At 44.8% G+C, this 16,310-nt stretch overlaps 1 protein-coding gene across 1 annotated transcript in view; it reads left to right on the top strand.

The window, feature by feature from the left end:
- The window catches only part of LOC311117187 (ATP-binding cassette sub-family C member 9-like), a gene marked incomplete at its 3' end in the record, with an annotated part of 81,837 nt that overhangs the window by 29,886 nt on the left and 35,641 nt on the right, over positions 1–16,310 (top strand). The window contains exons 10-20 of the mRNA XM_084192167.1: positions 429–584; positions 1,535–1,669; positions 1,936–2,098; positions 2,371–2,411; positions 2,545–2,687; positions 2,837–2,945; positions 4,538–4,645; positions 7,388–7,460; positions 8,097–8,202; positions 9,574–9,609; positions 11,453–11,554. Of these exons, the coding sequence (XP_084048293.1) occupies positions 429–584; positions 1,535–1,669; positions 1,936–2,098; positions 2,371–2,411; positions 2,545–2,687; positions 2,837–2,945; positions 4,538–4,645; positions 7,388–7,460; positions 8,097–8,202; positions 9,574–9,609; positions 11,453–11,554 (1,172 nt within the window). The remainder of the gene's footprint in view (positions 1–428; positions 585–1,534; positions 1,670–1,935; positions 2,099–2,370; positions 2,412–2,544; positions 2,688–2,836; positions 2,946–4,537; positions 4,646–7,387; positions 7,461–8,096; positions 8,203–9,573; positions 9,610–11,452; positions 11,555–16,310) is intronic.

Below are 16,310 nucleotides of genomic sequence, written 5' to 3'. Positions count from 1 at the left end.
CACAGAGGTGGAGAATCTAACAACCGTAGACAGTCACAGAGGTGGAGAATCTAACAGCCGTAGACAGTCACAGAAGTGGAGAATCTAACAGCCGTAGACAGTCACAGAGGTGGAGAATCGGGACAGCCGTAGACAGTCACAGAGGTGGAGAATCGGGACAGCCGTAGACAGTCACAGAGGTGGAGAATAGTCACAGAGGTGGAGAATCGGGACAGCCGTAGACAGTCACAGAGGTGGAGAATCGGGACAGCCGTAGACAGTCACAGAGCAGGAGAATCTAACAGCCGTAGACAGTCACAGAGTTGGAGAATCGGGACAGCCATAGACAGTCACAGAGTTGGAGAATCGGGACAGCCGTAGACAGTCACAGAAGAGAATGTACTGTATCTAGTACGTTGTTAATGTCCTCTGTCCTGTCCGTTTCCTAGGCGATGATCTACAACAAGATCCTGCGTCTGTCCACCTCCAACATGTCCATGGGAGAGATGACCCTGGGCCAGATCAACAACTTGGTTGCCATAGAAACCAACCAGCTCATGTGGTTCCTTTTCCTGTGCCCCAACCTCTGGGCCATGCCAGTGCAGGTGGGTTTTGACTAGATAGAATTCAGCATATGTCGAAATTTAGTTTTTGTAGCAGGTTAGGAGAACTTACACAGTAGGTTAGGAGAATTAACGTAGCAGGTTAGGAGAATTAGATTAAGATTAGGTACAAACTGTCCCCTGTAGCTCAGTTGGTAGAGCATGGCGCTTGCAACGCCAGGGTTGTGGGTTCGTTTCCCACGGTGTGCCAGTATGAAACATTTATGTACTCACTAACTGTAAGTCGCTCTGGATAAGAGCATCTGCTAAATGACTAAAATGTAATGTAAATGTTAGAAAAAGGGTGTCAATTTGATGTAAATTTAACATAAGTGCAGGTGGGGCCATGCTGTTAAAATACAATCTATCTGGACATACTCTTTATGTATGATCCGGCCAACAATCCCGATCTTAAAGTGGGTTCCAAAGCATGATTTTGTCCCAGAATATGGGTTAACAAGTATATATTTTTTAAGCCATTATCTGCCAGTACCAATATGACTGTAATATTGTGCATCACTAATATATCCCTAATATATCCCTAATATCCCTAATAACTCCCTAATAACTCCCTAATATATCCCTAATATCCCTAATATATCCCTAATATCCCTAATAACTCCCTAATAACTCCCTAATATATCCCTAATAACTCCCTAATAACTCCCTAATATATCCCTAATATCCCTAATATATCCTAATATATCCTAACATATCCCTAATATATCCCTAATAACTCCCTAATAGATCCCTAATAACTCCCTAATATATCCCTAATAACTACCTAATATATCCCTAATATCCCTAATAACTCCCTAATATATCCTAATATATCCTAACATATCCCTAATATATCCCTAATAACTCCCTAATATATCCCTAATAACTCCCTAATATATCCCTAAAAACTCCCTAATATATTCCTAATATCTTTGTGTTGTGTTCCTACTCAGATTGTGATGGGTGTGATCCTGCTGTACTATCTTTTGGGGACCAGTGCTCTGATTGGAGCTTCAGTCATCGTGCTGCTGGCTCCAGTCCAGTACCTGATCGCTACCAAGCTGGCTGACACCCAGAAGAGCACCCTGGTGAGTCACCCTCTGTTCACTTTGAGACACTCAGGTTGAACACTGCCTGCACCAATCCCTTAGATCGTAGTTTCACTGTCACTTTAGATACGAACCTGCAAGCTTTACCATGAATAAATAGCCTACGTTTGAGTGATTTCAGTTATTTTCTGTTGTGATGAGGGAAACAGTATATGATGAGGAAACAATATATAACAAAATATTCATCTTTCTAATACTTATTCTGTGGTTTGAATCTTCACTAAGGCATCTCCCTCTTCTGACAGGACCATTCTACAGACCGTCTGAAGAAGACCACAGAGATTCTGAAGGGGATCAAGCTGCTGAAGCTGTACGCCTGGGAGAACATCTTCTGTGACAGTGTAGAAGACACCAGGGGCAAGGAGCTCACCAGCCTCCGCACCTTCGCCCTCTACACCTCCATGTCTAGTGAGACACACACACACACCTTTGCTCTCCACACCTCCAATGAGACACACAGCCCCTCCTCCGTTACTTTATAATAGCTATCACATCCTTTCTATTGAGCTGTGAAATCACCTTCATTTTGTCCAGAAAGACACTCACACTGTTTATATTTTGTTCTCATTTATTCCTTTATATTTGGGGCTCAGTTTGAATTAAGAGCTTTGGAGTTTGAAAATGTCTATGTTCTCTCTAAATGCTCTCCGTTACATAATATGACCTATTTTTCTCCCCAGTTTTCATGAATACTGCTCTCCCCATCGCTGCTGTGCTTGCGGTAAGAGGGTTTCTCATCATTCCGGTATCCTGCAGGCCAATTATAGGCCAATTTTAGCTAGTGTTTTGCCAGCTCTGAAATCTGGTAACAATACTGAACTGAGTAACTGTGTGTCCCTTTGTGTCTCTGTCAGACTTTTGTCAGCCACGCCCTGATCAACGAGACCCGGCCCAGCCCCTCGGAGGCCTTCGCTGCTCTGGCCCTCTTCCACATCCTGGTTACCCCACTGTTCCTTCTCTCCACCGTGGTCCGCTTCGCAGTCAAGGCCATGGTCAGGTGAGAGGCCTACTGAGGACGCCCAGGGATACTGAATACTGGATAGCTACCAGCTAGACAATCTGCTGGAATCTTAATTGTATCATAGCAGTGTTATTTATGTGTGTGTGTGTTTGTGTGTGTCCTATCATATCCTATCCTATCCACAGCGTCCAGAAGCTGGGTGAGTTCCTGCAGAGCGATGAGATTGGCGATGACAGCTGGAGGAACGGAGACATGTCTGTGTCCCTAGAGGCCTGTAAGAAACACCCTGGGGCGGTGAGTACACACACACCCACACACACACACACACACTCACACACCACCACTATTACCGAACACTGCCCCCATACAGGCCTGAGTCGTGTTTAGTAGGGCACACTGAAGTAAAATGTAAACAAGACAGTAAACTAAATGGTGTTTCTTATTGGACAAGTCGAGGTAGTCTCTTAGTGTTTCAGTCTGTTTATTCAGTTTGGTCCCTAATGAACATGACCCAATTACTTATCTCTCCCCCTGCCAGAGCAGCTAACGCTAGCCATTCAGCCAGGACAGCACAGAGTCTAATCCGGGAGCCATTCAGCCAGGACAGCACAGAGCAGCTAACGCTAGCCATTCAGCCAGGACAGCACAGAGTCTAATCCGGGAGCCATTCAGCCAGGACAGCACAGAGTCTAATCCGGGATCCATTCAGCCAGGACAGCACAGAGTCTAATCCGGGAGCCATTCAGCCAGGACAGCACAGAGCAGCTAACGCTAGCCATTCAGCCAGGACAGCACAGAGTCTAATCCGGGAGCCATTCAGCCAGGACAGCACAGAGTCTAATCCGGGAGCCATTCAGCCAGGACAGCACAGAGTCTAATCCGGGAGCCATTCAGCCAGGACAGCACAGAGTCTAATCCGGGAGCCATTCAGCCAGGACAGCACAGAGTCTAATCCGGGAACCATTCAGCCAGGACAGCACAGAGTCTAATCCGGGAGCCATTCAGCCAGGACAGCACAGAGTCTAATCCGGGAGCCATTCAGCCAGGACAGCACAGAGTCTAATCCGGGAACCATTCAGCCAGGACAGCACAGAGTCTAATCCGGGAGACATTCATTTACACGCAGCATGTAATACGGCTACTACTGTGTCACAACAGGATTTAGACAGCTCCCAACATGGCTAATGGACTCATCAGGAAGATAGGGAACATTCTGTTTTTATGATGGTTTTCGTCTGACCAAGTTTCAGATCCGACATGTGTTTCTAACTTAAAGCTTTTGGTAAAACTTCAGAGAAAGTGTCTGTTTGGGCAGAGCCGATTTGGTCTCTGTAAAAGGAGTAACTGTAACTACACACCGTGTCAATCTTGCAGCAGGGTTTAATGGGGAATCTCTCCCAGGAGACGTTAAGTAGCTGGTTGCTGGTAGTCTCGTCATGTCCTCAGCTGTTCTCTGGACTTTGACAGGTTTATTTCTGTGTTGGACTCCTCAGAAGGAGTGGAGGGAGACAGAGACCGAGTGGTGGAGGGGTTAGTGTGAGATCGAGGAGCCATTTGTTTAGGGCTGAAGGATGGATGGAGAGATTGATGTCTTGGGGTGGTGGAGGGGAGGAGGCAATTGGAGGGGTTAGTGTGGGATGTTTAGGGCTGAAGGATGGATGGATGGCGGGATGGATGAGGGGTAGGGGATAAGAATCTCCCTCTGGGGACAGCCTCAGTCAGGGTCTGAGTGGGGGACCTCCCTGGAGGTTACAGCGGATGAGGGGACAAGTTCATCACTTAATATAATCTCTCTTTCTCTCCCCTCTCCCTCCCTCTCTCCCTCCCTCTCTCTCCCTCCCTCTCTCTCCCTCCCTATCTCTCCCTCCCTACCTCTCTCTCTCCAGACCAAAGCTATAAACAGGAAGCAGCCCCTGCTCTACCAGATGGAGAGCTATGAGCAGCCAGCACGCAGGCCACTGCGGCCCAACGAGACTGAGGACGTGGCTGTCAAGGTCAGGGGTCAAAGTTCAACACCTCAACAAGCTCATTGGCCCTTCTTCTCAGGACCTGTGACACACACAGCACCGTACACACTCGCTGACTGCATGCACGGACACAGCAACAGACACATAGGCTATCAACTCACAGACAAGCTTTAGCTCACGTACATGTGCAGCCACATGCATGCATGTGGACACATACACAAGCAGAGGCTTCTGAGCTATAGTCTGACAGTTGTCATCAAACCGTACTGTATGTAACCTTTAAACTGGCCTTTTTGTCACATCCGCCCGGTCATTCACTCTAGTAAGACACCACAGATGTTACCACTGTCTATCTCTCACAGCAGATGTTTCATCTCTTGGCCTGTCCATTGTGTGAAACGAACCCTGAGGAGAAGTCAACATTTAAACCGACAGTTTAAACTCTCAGGAACCACATCATGAGTCAGAGGCAGGGGATTCTCATGAGAACGGAGAACCCAGTGCACTGTGTCATTAACTGACATGTTCTCAGCCCCTGTTCTAGTCTCATTGGGGTCCACATCCTGTTGCTATCCCTGTGGACCCACAGCATTATTGTAGGCAGTCTGTTAATGAGCTTGGGGGCGGCAGGAGGGTCCGAGGGTCGAAAGAATGGGCTGCTGCTGTGTGTGTGAACCAGACAAATCCTCTTTCTCTGCCTCCTCTCCCATCTCACCCTCTTTCTCTCTCTGCCTCTCTGTCTTCCCCTCTGTCTCCCATCACCCCTTCTCTCTGCCTCTCTGTCTTCCTCTCTGTCTCCCATCACCCCTTCTCTCTACCTCTACCTTCCTCTCTGTCTCCCATCACCCCTTCTCTCTACCTCTACCTTCCATCACCCCTTCTCTCTACCTCTCTACCTTCCTCTCTGTCTCCCATCACCCCTTCTCTCTACCTCTACCTTCATCTCTGTCTCCCATCACCCCTTCTCTCTACCTCTCTACCTTCCTCTCTGTCTCCCATCACCCCTTCTCTCTACCTCTACCTTCCTCTCTGTCTCCCATCACCCCTTCTCTCTACCTCTCTACCTTCCTCTCTGTCTCCCATCACCCCTTCTCTCTACCTCTCGGTCTTCCTCTCTGTCTCCCATCACCCCTTCTCTCTGCCTCTCTGTTTTCCTCTCTGTCTCCCATCACCCCTTCTCTCTACCTCTCTACCTTCCTCTCTGTCTCCCATCACCCCTTCTCTCTACCTCTCTACCTTCCTCTCTGTTTCCTATCACCCCTTCTCTCTACCTCTCTGTCTTCCTCTCTGTCTCCCATCACCCCTTCTCTCTGCCTCTCTGTTTTCCTCTCTGTCTCCCATCACCCGTTCTCTCTGCCTCTCTGTTTTCCTCTCTGTCTCCCATCACCCATTCTCTCTACCTCTACCTTCCTTTCTGTCTCCTATCACCCCTTCTCTCTACCTCTCTACCTTCCTCTCTGTCTCCCATCACCCATTCTCTCTACCTCTCTTCCTTCCTCTCTGTCTCCCATCACCCATTCTCTCTACCTCTCTTCCTTCCTCTCTGTCTCCCATCACCCCTTCTCTCTACCTCTCTACCTTCCTCTCTGTCTCCCATCACCCATTCTCTCTACCTCTCTACCTTCCTCTCTGTCTCCCATCACCCCTTCTCTCTACCTCTTTACCTTCCTCTCTGTCTCCTATCACCCCTTCTCTCTGCCTCTCTACCTTCCTCTCTGTCTCCCATCACCCCTTCTCTCTACCTCTCTTCCTTCCTCTCTGTCTCCCATCACCCATTCTCTCTACCTCTCTACCTTCCTCTCTGTCTCCTATCACCCATTCTCTCTACCTCTCTACCTTCCTCTCTGTCTCCTATCACCCCTTCTCTCTACCTCTCTACCTTCCTCTCTGTCTCCTATCACCCCTTCTCTCTACCTCTCTACCTTCCTCTCTGTCTCCCATCACCCATTCTCTCTACCTCTCTACCTTCCTCTCTGTGTTCTCTTCCATCTTATCCCTCCATCTCTGCCTCCCATCTCACCCCTATCTTCCTCTACTCCCTCTCTACCTCTCTCTACCCCTATCCCTGCATCCCTATCAAGACTCCCCCATCCCCTCTGGTCCCCACCCCCTATCCCTGCCTCCCTATCAAGACTCCCCCATCCCCTCTGGTCCCCACCCCCTATCCCTGCCTCCCTTTCAAGACTCCCCCATCCCCTCTGGTTCCCACCCCCTATCCCTGCCTCCCTTTCAAGACTCCCCCATCCCCTCTGGTCCCCACCCCCTATCCCTGCCTCCCTTTCAAGACTCCCCCATCCCCTCTGGTCCCCACCCCCTATCCCTGCCTCCCTTTCAAGACTCCCCCATCCCCTCTGATCCCCACCCCCTATCCCTGCCTCCCTTTCAAGACTCCCCCATCCCCTCTGGTCCCCACCCCCGTAACATCCGCTCTGTCTATTTACAAACTTAATTAACAAGTATCTTTTCTCAGCGGTAATAAGACGTCTGTCTTTCATGTTTAACTTGTATTTATTAGTTCTGTGTCACTGAATCTCAGATCTTGTGTGATGTGTGTGGTTTTGCTGTAGGGGATGGAAGGGAGGGGGGGATTACTGGCTATAATAAACAGTAGAATCGTACAAGACATAAAACACAACATAACTATGTAAACATGCTATTACATTTCTATGTAAACACACATATCTAAACCACCAGCTGCAGACTATAAAATGTAGGCTCCATGTCTAATGCTTTTCTGTCAGCCTACTAATCCCACTATATCCTGTTCAGGTGAACAGTGGATTCTTCACGTGGGGAAGCAACTTGTCAACGTTGTCCGACATCAACATCTGCATCCCAACAGGTAACCTGATCCTGCTGGGAACACTATGGCAACGCCAGGCTGCATCTGTTTAGGAGGTCATCGACAGTCAATGTAGTATATCTAACACCAGCTGTGTGTGCGTTTGGGTAACAGTGTAGTATATCTCCCTGCTATGACCTCAGGGCCAGTGGTCCGTCAGATATGACATCTTGTCTGCTAAGACAAACAGGATAGGCTGGTCCTGGTAGACCACTATTTGCTGCCGCTGAGGGAGTAGAAGTGTTATGTAGGATATGTGGAACAGTGGAGGCTGGTGGGAGGAGCTATAGGAGGACGGGCTCGTTGTAATTGCTGGAATGGAATTAATGGAACGGTATCGAACACATCAACCGTATAGAAACCACATGTTTGACTCCATTCCATTTATTCCATTCTAGACATTATAATGAGCCTGTCCTCCTATAGCTCATCCCACCAGCCTCCACTGATGTGAAAACATGACTGCTCGAAATTGAGCGTGTAAAGATATCCCGATATCCTATCCTACTTTTAAGCTTTACCCAGGGCTGTAACAGACATAATCAATGTAAGATTGACATAGAACAATCTGTTCTCTCTAATGCTTTATATAGTGTCTTCTTACCAGACAGTATGTCCTGTGTCTGATATTTCCAGGTCAGCTGACCATGATCGTGGGCCAGGTGGGTTGTGGGAAGTCGTCGCTGTTGCTGGCCATGCTGGGAGAGATGCAGACCCTCAGTGGAAAGGTCTACTGGAGCAAGTGAGTGGTACCAATCACCATAAGCTACATGTTAGAAGTGCTATAATAGGCGTAAATCTCTGAGGTACTCATCTCTATTAGGTACTGAACATGCTGAGGTCCACTCAAAGACAGAGATGGACACACATCTCATTTCCTTTTGATCCGTCTCAGTCTCGTTTTGGGATAGTTGTGTCTTTCTAGAGTTGACAAGCTGTCAGACAGTGTTTCACTGTGCTTCACCACCAATGCTAATCAAAGCCTTCATCTGTGGAATAAGAAGCCATTCCACCCTCATCTTGTTGGTCCTGTGTATTGTCCTTCCTGTGTCCTGGTTGTGTCTGTATCTGTCGCTGTGGTTGTTATGGAAGGAGAGCTGGCTGCTCCTCTGTCTCTCTGTACATCGCTCACCGTCTGCTTGCTGGTGTCAGCTTCGCCTGAACTTTGACTGTTTAATATCATCTCTCTACTCATCTCTCTATAACACAATCACACCGTCACTTTTAAAACGGGACTTTTCCATTTTCAACTCTCTGTCTTCATATAGCTCTGTTATTCATATTTTCACTACAAACCAGAACGTCTATGTCCATCTCCTAGGACCAAATCTTCATTTGAGATCTGCACTCATATTAATGTACGCTAATGTCAAATTAGGATTGGGTCGTCAGTGATGTTCTGGAGATGGAGGCTCTGATTAGCATTCTTAGCATTAGCATTTAGATTGAAACCTGAGCAGAAGAACAGACACATGCTAATTGCTAACGAACTGGGCGTTGCAGCATTTTCTTGCCAACAACAAATTGGTTAGGAGTTAGCGTGATTACTTGTCCAATAAGTTTTCAATTGTATAATTTAATTCGATTTGATTCGGTTAAGTATTTGTTTGGGTTATTGAATGAATAATACACTTCCGACTGGAAGGTTTTCATTTTGAGCTAGATTGAATGAAAACAGTCAAATTAGTCTGTTGTAGATTTAGTAACTGTTGATTTCATTGTTCTCCATTAAGTCACAGCCTGTTAATACGCTGTAATATGACCTATCAAGCTATTAAACACTTCTCTCCCTTCATACGCTGCTATGAAAGAGGGTCCATATAGTTGTTGAAAGTTCTCTATAATACTGATGGTGTACCACAATTACCATTATAACCACTATGTCTCCTCAATCTGTTTATAACCATAACGGCTGCTCTTCTGGGGGATCTTAGCAGTAGCAGTAATCCAAAATGAAATTGACCTGCCACATCAAGTCCACTCTTATGTGAGCGAACGAAGGTGCCAGTCAGTACCATAGCAGAACAGGTAGTAATCACGGGCCGTAAACACTAACCTCAGCCTTGTCTGTGTTCTGTCTTCTGTCGTTGTCGTTGTTTTCTATCTAAATCAGACTGCCTGTGAGTGAGATGCTGCACGAGGCCAACAGGTATTTTCTCCCTCTGGGGTTTACTCTTCCCATCTCACCCCTGTACAGTACATTCTACATTTAGGTCTCAACACTTAAGTCATTTGGCTATTAGTTGACTAGTTGTCATTTGGCTATTAGTTGACTAGTTGAATTATTTAGGTCTCACCAATTAAGTCATTTGGCTATTAGTTGACTAGTTGAATCATTTAGATATCAACATTTAAGTCGTTTGGCTATTAGTTGACTAGTTGAATCATTTAGGTCTCAACACAAGTCATTTGGCTATTAGTTGAATCATTTAGGTCTCAACACTTAAGTAATTTGGCTATTAGTTGACTAGTTGAATCATTTTACTCTCAACACAAGTCATTTGGCTATTAGTTGAATTGTTGAATCATTTAGGTCTCAACACTTAAATCATTTGGCTATTAGTTGACTAGTTGCATCATTTAGGTCTCAACACTTAAGTCATTTGGCTATTAGTTGACTAGTTGAATCATTTAGGCGTGCTACTTTTGAATAAACACCAAATATGTGAAAGGACTGGTGGGCCCCAAGGACTGGGTTGAGAACGGTTGATTTAGCAGACGCTGTTTTACCGACTGACTCCCACCCTCATGTAGACCTACATCATTCTAGGAGAAGCCATAACACTATTAGAGCAGACAGTGCCCTGGGCCTGAGACAATGACCGTATCATGACAGTATGCCTGCACTGTTGAGGGAGGTAATGCTGTAGATAAAGCTGGCTAATTCAATTGACTCTTGGCTCTTTGTCAAAATGTCTTAGCCCCGATACACAGTTTTAGGGCTGCCCTACAAAACAGGGCTTAACTGTAAGCACACTTCTGCTAGATTGACATTTGAACACACATATGCGACTGTACACACACACACACACGCGCGCGCGTGCGGTTCAGCTTTTCATGTGTAAAGGAAGTTGAAGTCGAGGTGGTTGTGTCTATCTGGCTCTATGGACTCTAACACATTGAACGTGACTTGCAGTTGTTTTGAGACGGACCTGTCTTTTGAAGAAACCAGGAGGTACCCCTTTTTAAACTTCCTCTGAAGGGACCCTGCCGTCACCCCCTTCCTCCCTTCCCCTGCCATCATTCCTTTTATCCCTCCCTCAATCCCTCCATCACTACATTCCTCCATCACGGTGATCATTGAGTTGTTACTAGCTGGTCGTGGAGTGAGTCGTGGAATGTTTGTGTGCTTCCATGCTGGGGGTCTGGGTCTGAAGTAACTGACAGAAAATGCTGTTTTTAGTCAGAAAACGACTGAAAAGGCAGTTATAGAGATAGAGATATGGATATATTTTGATACTGTGGATTCACCAGCACGGTATGTTTTCAACAGGAGACGATAGGAATACTATACACAAAGAGACCAACATACTCTCTTTTGCAGTTGTTGTTTCCAGGTCGGTGTGCATGACCCACAGCTAACGTCTTCACTCTTAAAGGAGCAATCTCTTTCTCTTATATAATACAATTACTCAACCATTAATAACCAGCAAAGGCTAACGTATGGTGGTGGGAACACTGGTACACAATAGTACACAAAGCACTGTGCCTTCAGACACGTAATGCTCTTATCCTCAAGCCTATCCTTTGGGTCTTTGGGTAGTTCAACTGCACATCCAAACAAGATCAACAAACTGGACTCCCAGCACATTGTTGTTATTTTGGCTCAACTCTTCCAGCTCATCATTAACCTATGTTTGAAACCTAAACCCACTTCCCCACTCACCGCTTGATGTGCCTCATTGTTGACGTCCCAAAGATTACCCCCTCCCCTACCTCCATGTTTGTAGTTTGAGCTCTCTCTTCTGCCTCCATTTCCCATAATGCCTCAGTAAGAACAGGTACTCTGTGGGCTACGCTACCCAGAAGTCCTGGCTGCTGAATGCCACTGTGGAGGATAACATCACGTTTGGCAGTCCCTTCAACAAACAGAGGTAAAACACCACTCTCTACTCTACTCTACCCTACTCTACTTTACTCTACTTTACCCTACTCTACTCTACTCAACTCTACCTTACTCTACTCTACCCTACTCTACTCTACTCTGCTGTATTCTACTCTGCTGTATTCTACTCTACTCTACTCTACTCTACTCTACTCTACCTTACTCTATTCTACTCTACCCTACTCTACTCTACTCTACCCTACTCTACCCTACCCTACCCTACCCTACCCTACCCTACCCTACCCTACTCTACTCTACCGTATTCTACTCTACTCTACTCTACTCTACTCTACCCTACTCTACCCTACCCTACCCTACCCTACTCTACTCTACCGTATTCTACTCTACTCTACTCTACTCTACTCTACTCTACTCTACTCTACTATATTCTACTCTACTCTACTCTACTATATTCTACTGTATTCTACTCTACCCTACTCTACCCTACTCTACTCTACCGTATTCTACTCTACTCTACTCTACTCTACTCTACTCTACTCTACTGTATTCTACTCTACTCTACCCTACTCTACTCTACTGTATTCTACTCTACTCTACTCTACTGTATTCTACTCTACTCTACCCTACTCTACTCTACTCTACTCTACTGTATTCTATTCTACTCTACCCTACTCTACTCTACTATACTATACTCTACTCTACTCTACTCTACTGTATTCTACTCTACTCTACTCTACTGTATTCTATTCTACTCTACCCTACTCTACTCTACTCTACTCTACTCTACTCTACTCTACCCTACTCTACTCTACTCTACCCTACCCTACCCTACCCTACTCTACTCTACCGTATTCTACTCTACTCTACTCTACTCTACTCTACTCTACTCTACTCTACTCTACTCTACTGTATTCTACTCTACTGTATTCTACTGTATTCTACTCTACCCTACTCTACTCTACTCTACTCTACTCTACTCTACTCTACCCTACCCTACTCTACTCTACTCTACTGTATTCTACTCTACTCTACTCTACTCTACTCTACTCTACTCTACTGTATTCTACTCTACTCTACTCTACTCTACTCTACTGTATTCTACTCTACTCTACCCTACTCTACTCTACTCTATTGTATTCTACTCTACTCTACCCTACTATACTCTACTCTACTCTACTCTACTCTACTGTATTCTACTCTACCCTACTCTACTCTACTCTACCCTACTCTACCCTACTCTACTCTACTCTACCCTACTCTACTCTACTCTACTCTACTCTACTCTACTCTACTCTACCCTACTCTACTGTATTCTACTCTACCCTACTCTACTCTACTCTACTCTACTCTACTCTACTCTACTGTATTCTACTCTACTCTACCCTACTCTACTCTACTCTACTGTATTCTACTCTACTCTACCCTACTATACTCTACTCTACTCTACTCTATTCTACTCTACCCTACTCTACTGTATTCTACTCTACCCTACTCTGCTCTACTCTACCCTACCCTACTCTACTCTACCCTACCCTACCCTACCCTACCCTACTCTACCCTACTCTACTCTACTCTACCCTACTCTACTCTACCCTACTCTACTCTACTGTTTTCTCTACTGCTCCTCAACACCATTCATCAATGTAATTAAGACTAGACCAGGGGTGTCAAACTCGTTTTAGCTCAGGGGCCACATGGAGGAAAATCTATTCCCAAGTGGGCCGGACCGGAAAAATCATGGTATATATAATTTAAAAACAACAACTTCAGATTGTTTTCTTTGTTTTAATACGATCAACATACAACATAAAGCTGGAGCCTGAGGACAGTGTGTCCAAAATAGTACAAGCACAACATCACTATTAATCATAAAACACGTCAAGTTTATTTGAAAATTCTAAAGAAAAAGAACACACAAACACACAATGCCTCAGTGATTAACAGAACTGTTTCACAGATCACAGAACTATATCAGGGTGTCATTTCTCAGGCAGAAATGTAGATAAAAATAATGAAATCCTGTTCCCAAAACAAGTGCAAGAACCACAGAGTCAAGAATAGGTTAAATATACAAATAAAATTAAATCAATTAAAAACAATAGCACATCAACATAAAAACATATAAACATAAAGCTGGAGCCTGAGGACAGTGTCCAAAAGCACAACATCACTATTAATCATAAAACACCTCAAGTTATTTGAAAGTTCTGAGGACAAAGAACACACAAACACACAATGCCTCAGTGATTCACAGAAGTATATCACAGATCACAGAACTATATCAGGGTGTCATTTCTCAGGCAGAAATGTAGATAAAAATAATGAAATCCTGTTCCCCAAACAAGTGCAAGAACCACAGAGTCAAGAATAGGTTAAATATACAAATAAAATAAAAACAATTAAAAACAATAGCACATCAACATAAAAACATATACATAAATCTGAAAGCGTTGCTCAAACTCCCGTAACAGTCCCGTTATTTTATCTTTGAACCGCTTCATGTCTGCCACATGTTGGGTCGCACACACATTTTTCAGACAGGGGAAGTGAGCTGCATCACCACCGGCAAGTTGCGTCTCCCACAATGACAGCTTCAACTTGAAAGAACGTATGCTGTCATAATACCGCGTGACAACTTTGTTGCGCCCTTGCAGCTGTTTGTTCAAGTTATTCAGGTGCTCTGTAACATCCACCATAAATGCAAGGTCCGGCATCCATTCTGCGGAATGAAATTCTAACACTGGTTTGCCCTTTTCTTCCATGAACTGTTCAATTTCTTCTCGTAAATCAAAGAAATGCCTCAGCACAACACCTCGGCTTAACCATCTTACCTCAGTGTGGTATGGCAGGCCATAGATGTGGTCTTTCTCTCTGAGAAGGCTGTCAAACTGACGGTGATTCAGGCTTCTGGATCGGATGAAATTAACAGTTTGGATGACCACCTTCATGACGTTATCCATCTTTAATGACTTGCAACACAAAGCCTCCTGGTGCAAAATACAGTGAAAAGTCAAAAAATCACGTCCTCCATTTGCAGATTGCACTTTCTCTCTGAACTTTGTCACAACGCCTGCTTTTTTCCCGATCATTGAGGGCGCACCATCTGTAGCCAGGCTGACAGCGCGGGACCAGTCCACTCCGACCCTGTCCAGCGCGCCGACGAGTGCGGTAAAAATATCAGCTGCTGACGTTGTATCTGTCATCGGCACCAACTCCACGAACTCCTCGGTGACGGTCAATGTGTCATCAACTCCGCGGATGAAAAAATGGCCAGTTGTGCAACATCTGTAATGTCCGTGCTTTCATCAATTGCAACCGAAAACGCAATAAATGACTTTACTTTTTGCTTCAACTGGCTGTCCAAATCCACTGAAAGATCGGAAATCCTGTCTGCAACTGTGTTTCTTGTCAGGCTGATATTTGCAAAAGCCTGCCGCTTTTCAGGGCACACAATCTCTGCTGCCTTCATCATGCATGTTTTTACAAATTCACCCTCACTAAATGGTTTTGAAGCCACTGCGATTTCATTAGCAATGAGGTAGCTAGCTTTCACTGCAGCGTCACTGATGTCTCGGCTGTGAGTAAACACAGACTGCTGTTTCTTCAGACCCGCCAACAGTTCATTCACCTTCTCTCATCTCCGCTGTCCTTGAAAGTTGTCATATTTGTCGGCATGAAGACTCACATAGTGGCGACGAAGGTTATATTCTTTCAGCACTGCAACATGCTCTGAACACACCAAACATACAGCTTTCCCATTCAATTCCGTGATTAAATAGGATGACCATTTTTCTTGGAACACTCTGCACTCTGTGTCCACTTTTCTCTTTTTTGACAGAGACATATTGGGGCAATGAGGGTGCCAAAGCACATAATGTTAAAAGTAGAAGCCGTAATAAATATCGCGGGCAAAACAAAGTAGCTCATTGGCTGCACGTGCTTGACCTACTTGCTCTGCCCCGGTATAAACAGTTTGCTTGCTTAACACAATTGCTATTGCGCCATCCAGTGGACGCAATTGGAACAGCAGTTTATTTTATCGGAAAAAAAAACAAAACAAAAAAAACTTTTTTTTCTTTTTTTCTTTCAAAATCATCTCGCGGGCCGGATTAAACCCGTTTGCGGGCCTGATCCGGCCCGCGGGCCGTACGTTTGACACCCCTGTCTTAGAGGCTTACCTAGAAAGACTCACACCTGTAATTGCTGCCAAAGGTGATTATAACATGTATTGACTCAGGGGTGTGAATACTTATGCAAATTAGATATTTCTGTATGTTGTGTAGATGGGTGTGAAAAAATCTATTTAATCAATTTTGAATTCAGGCTGTAACACAACAAAATGTGGATTAAGTCAAGGGGTATGAATACATTCTGAAGGCACTGTATCTGCACATATGTGACGTAGTACGCAATTCTCGGGGAACACTTTTGGCTCGTGAGTGCTACTTTCAGAACTACTGGCAAAAAAGTATACAAAAGTACAGAAGAATCTCTTTAATGTCTAACTATTTTTTTTCTCTGAAAAATATATTATTTTATCAATTAAATAATGTTGCCTATTGCATTTACAACACAACAGTACAACAACAAATCAAAATACCCCAAAAATAACTTGAAACATATGTTTTAAATGCAATATATTTTTATTACTATTCTAAAGAAATTAAATTACAAACAGAAAATGGAAGTCTTCAAAGGTGGCAGTCTCCATGTGATCTCATTTGGAGATATAATATCTGCAGCTTTTATTCAATATCACTTGGTTTAAGAAGTAGTCCTCAGTC

The sequence above is a fragment of the Coregonus lavaretus genome, assembly GCF_964263955.1.
Source record: "Coregonus lavaretus genome assembly, contig: HAP1_SCAFFOLD_1958, whole genome shotgun sequence".
Lineage (NCBI taxonomy): Eukaryota > Metazoa > Chordata > Actinopteri > Salmoniformes > Salmonidae > Coregonus > Coregonus lavaretus.
The sequence above is the reverse complement of the archived record's forward strand: the minus strand, read 5'-3'. Positions and strand labels throughout refer to the sequence as shown.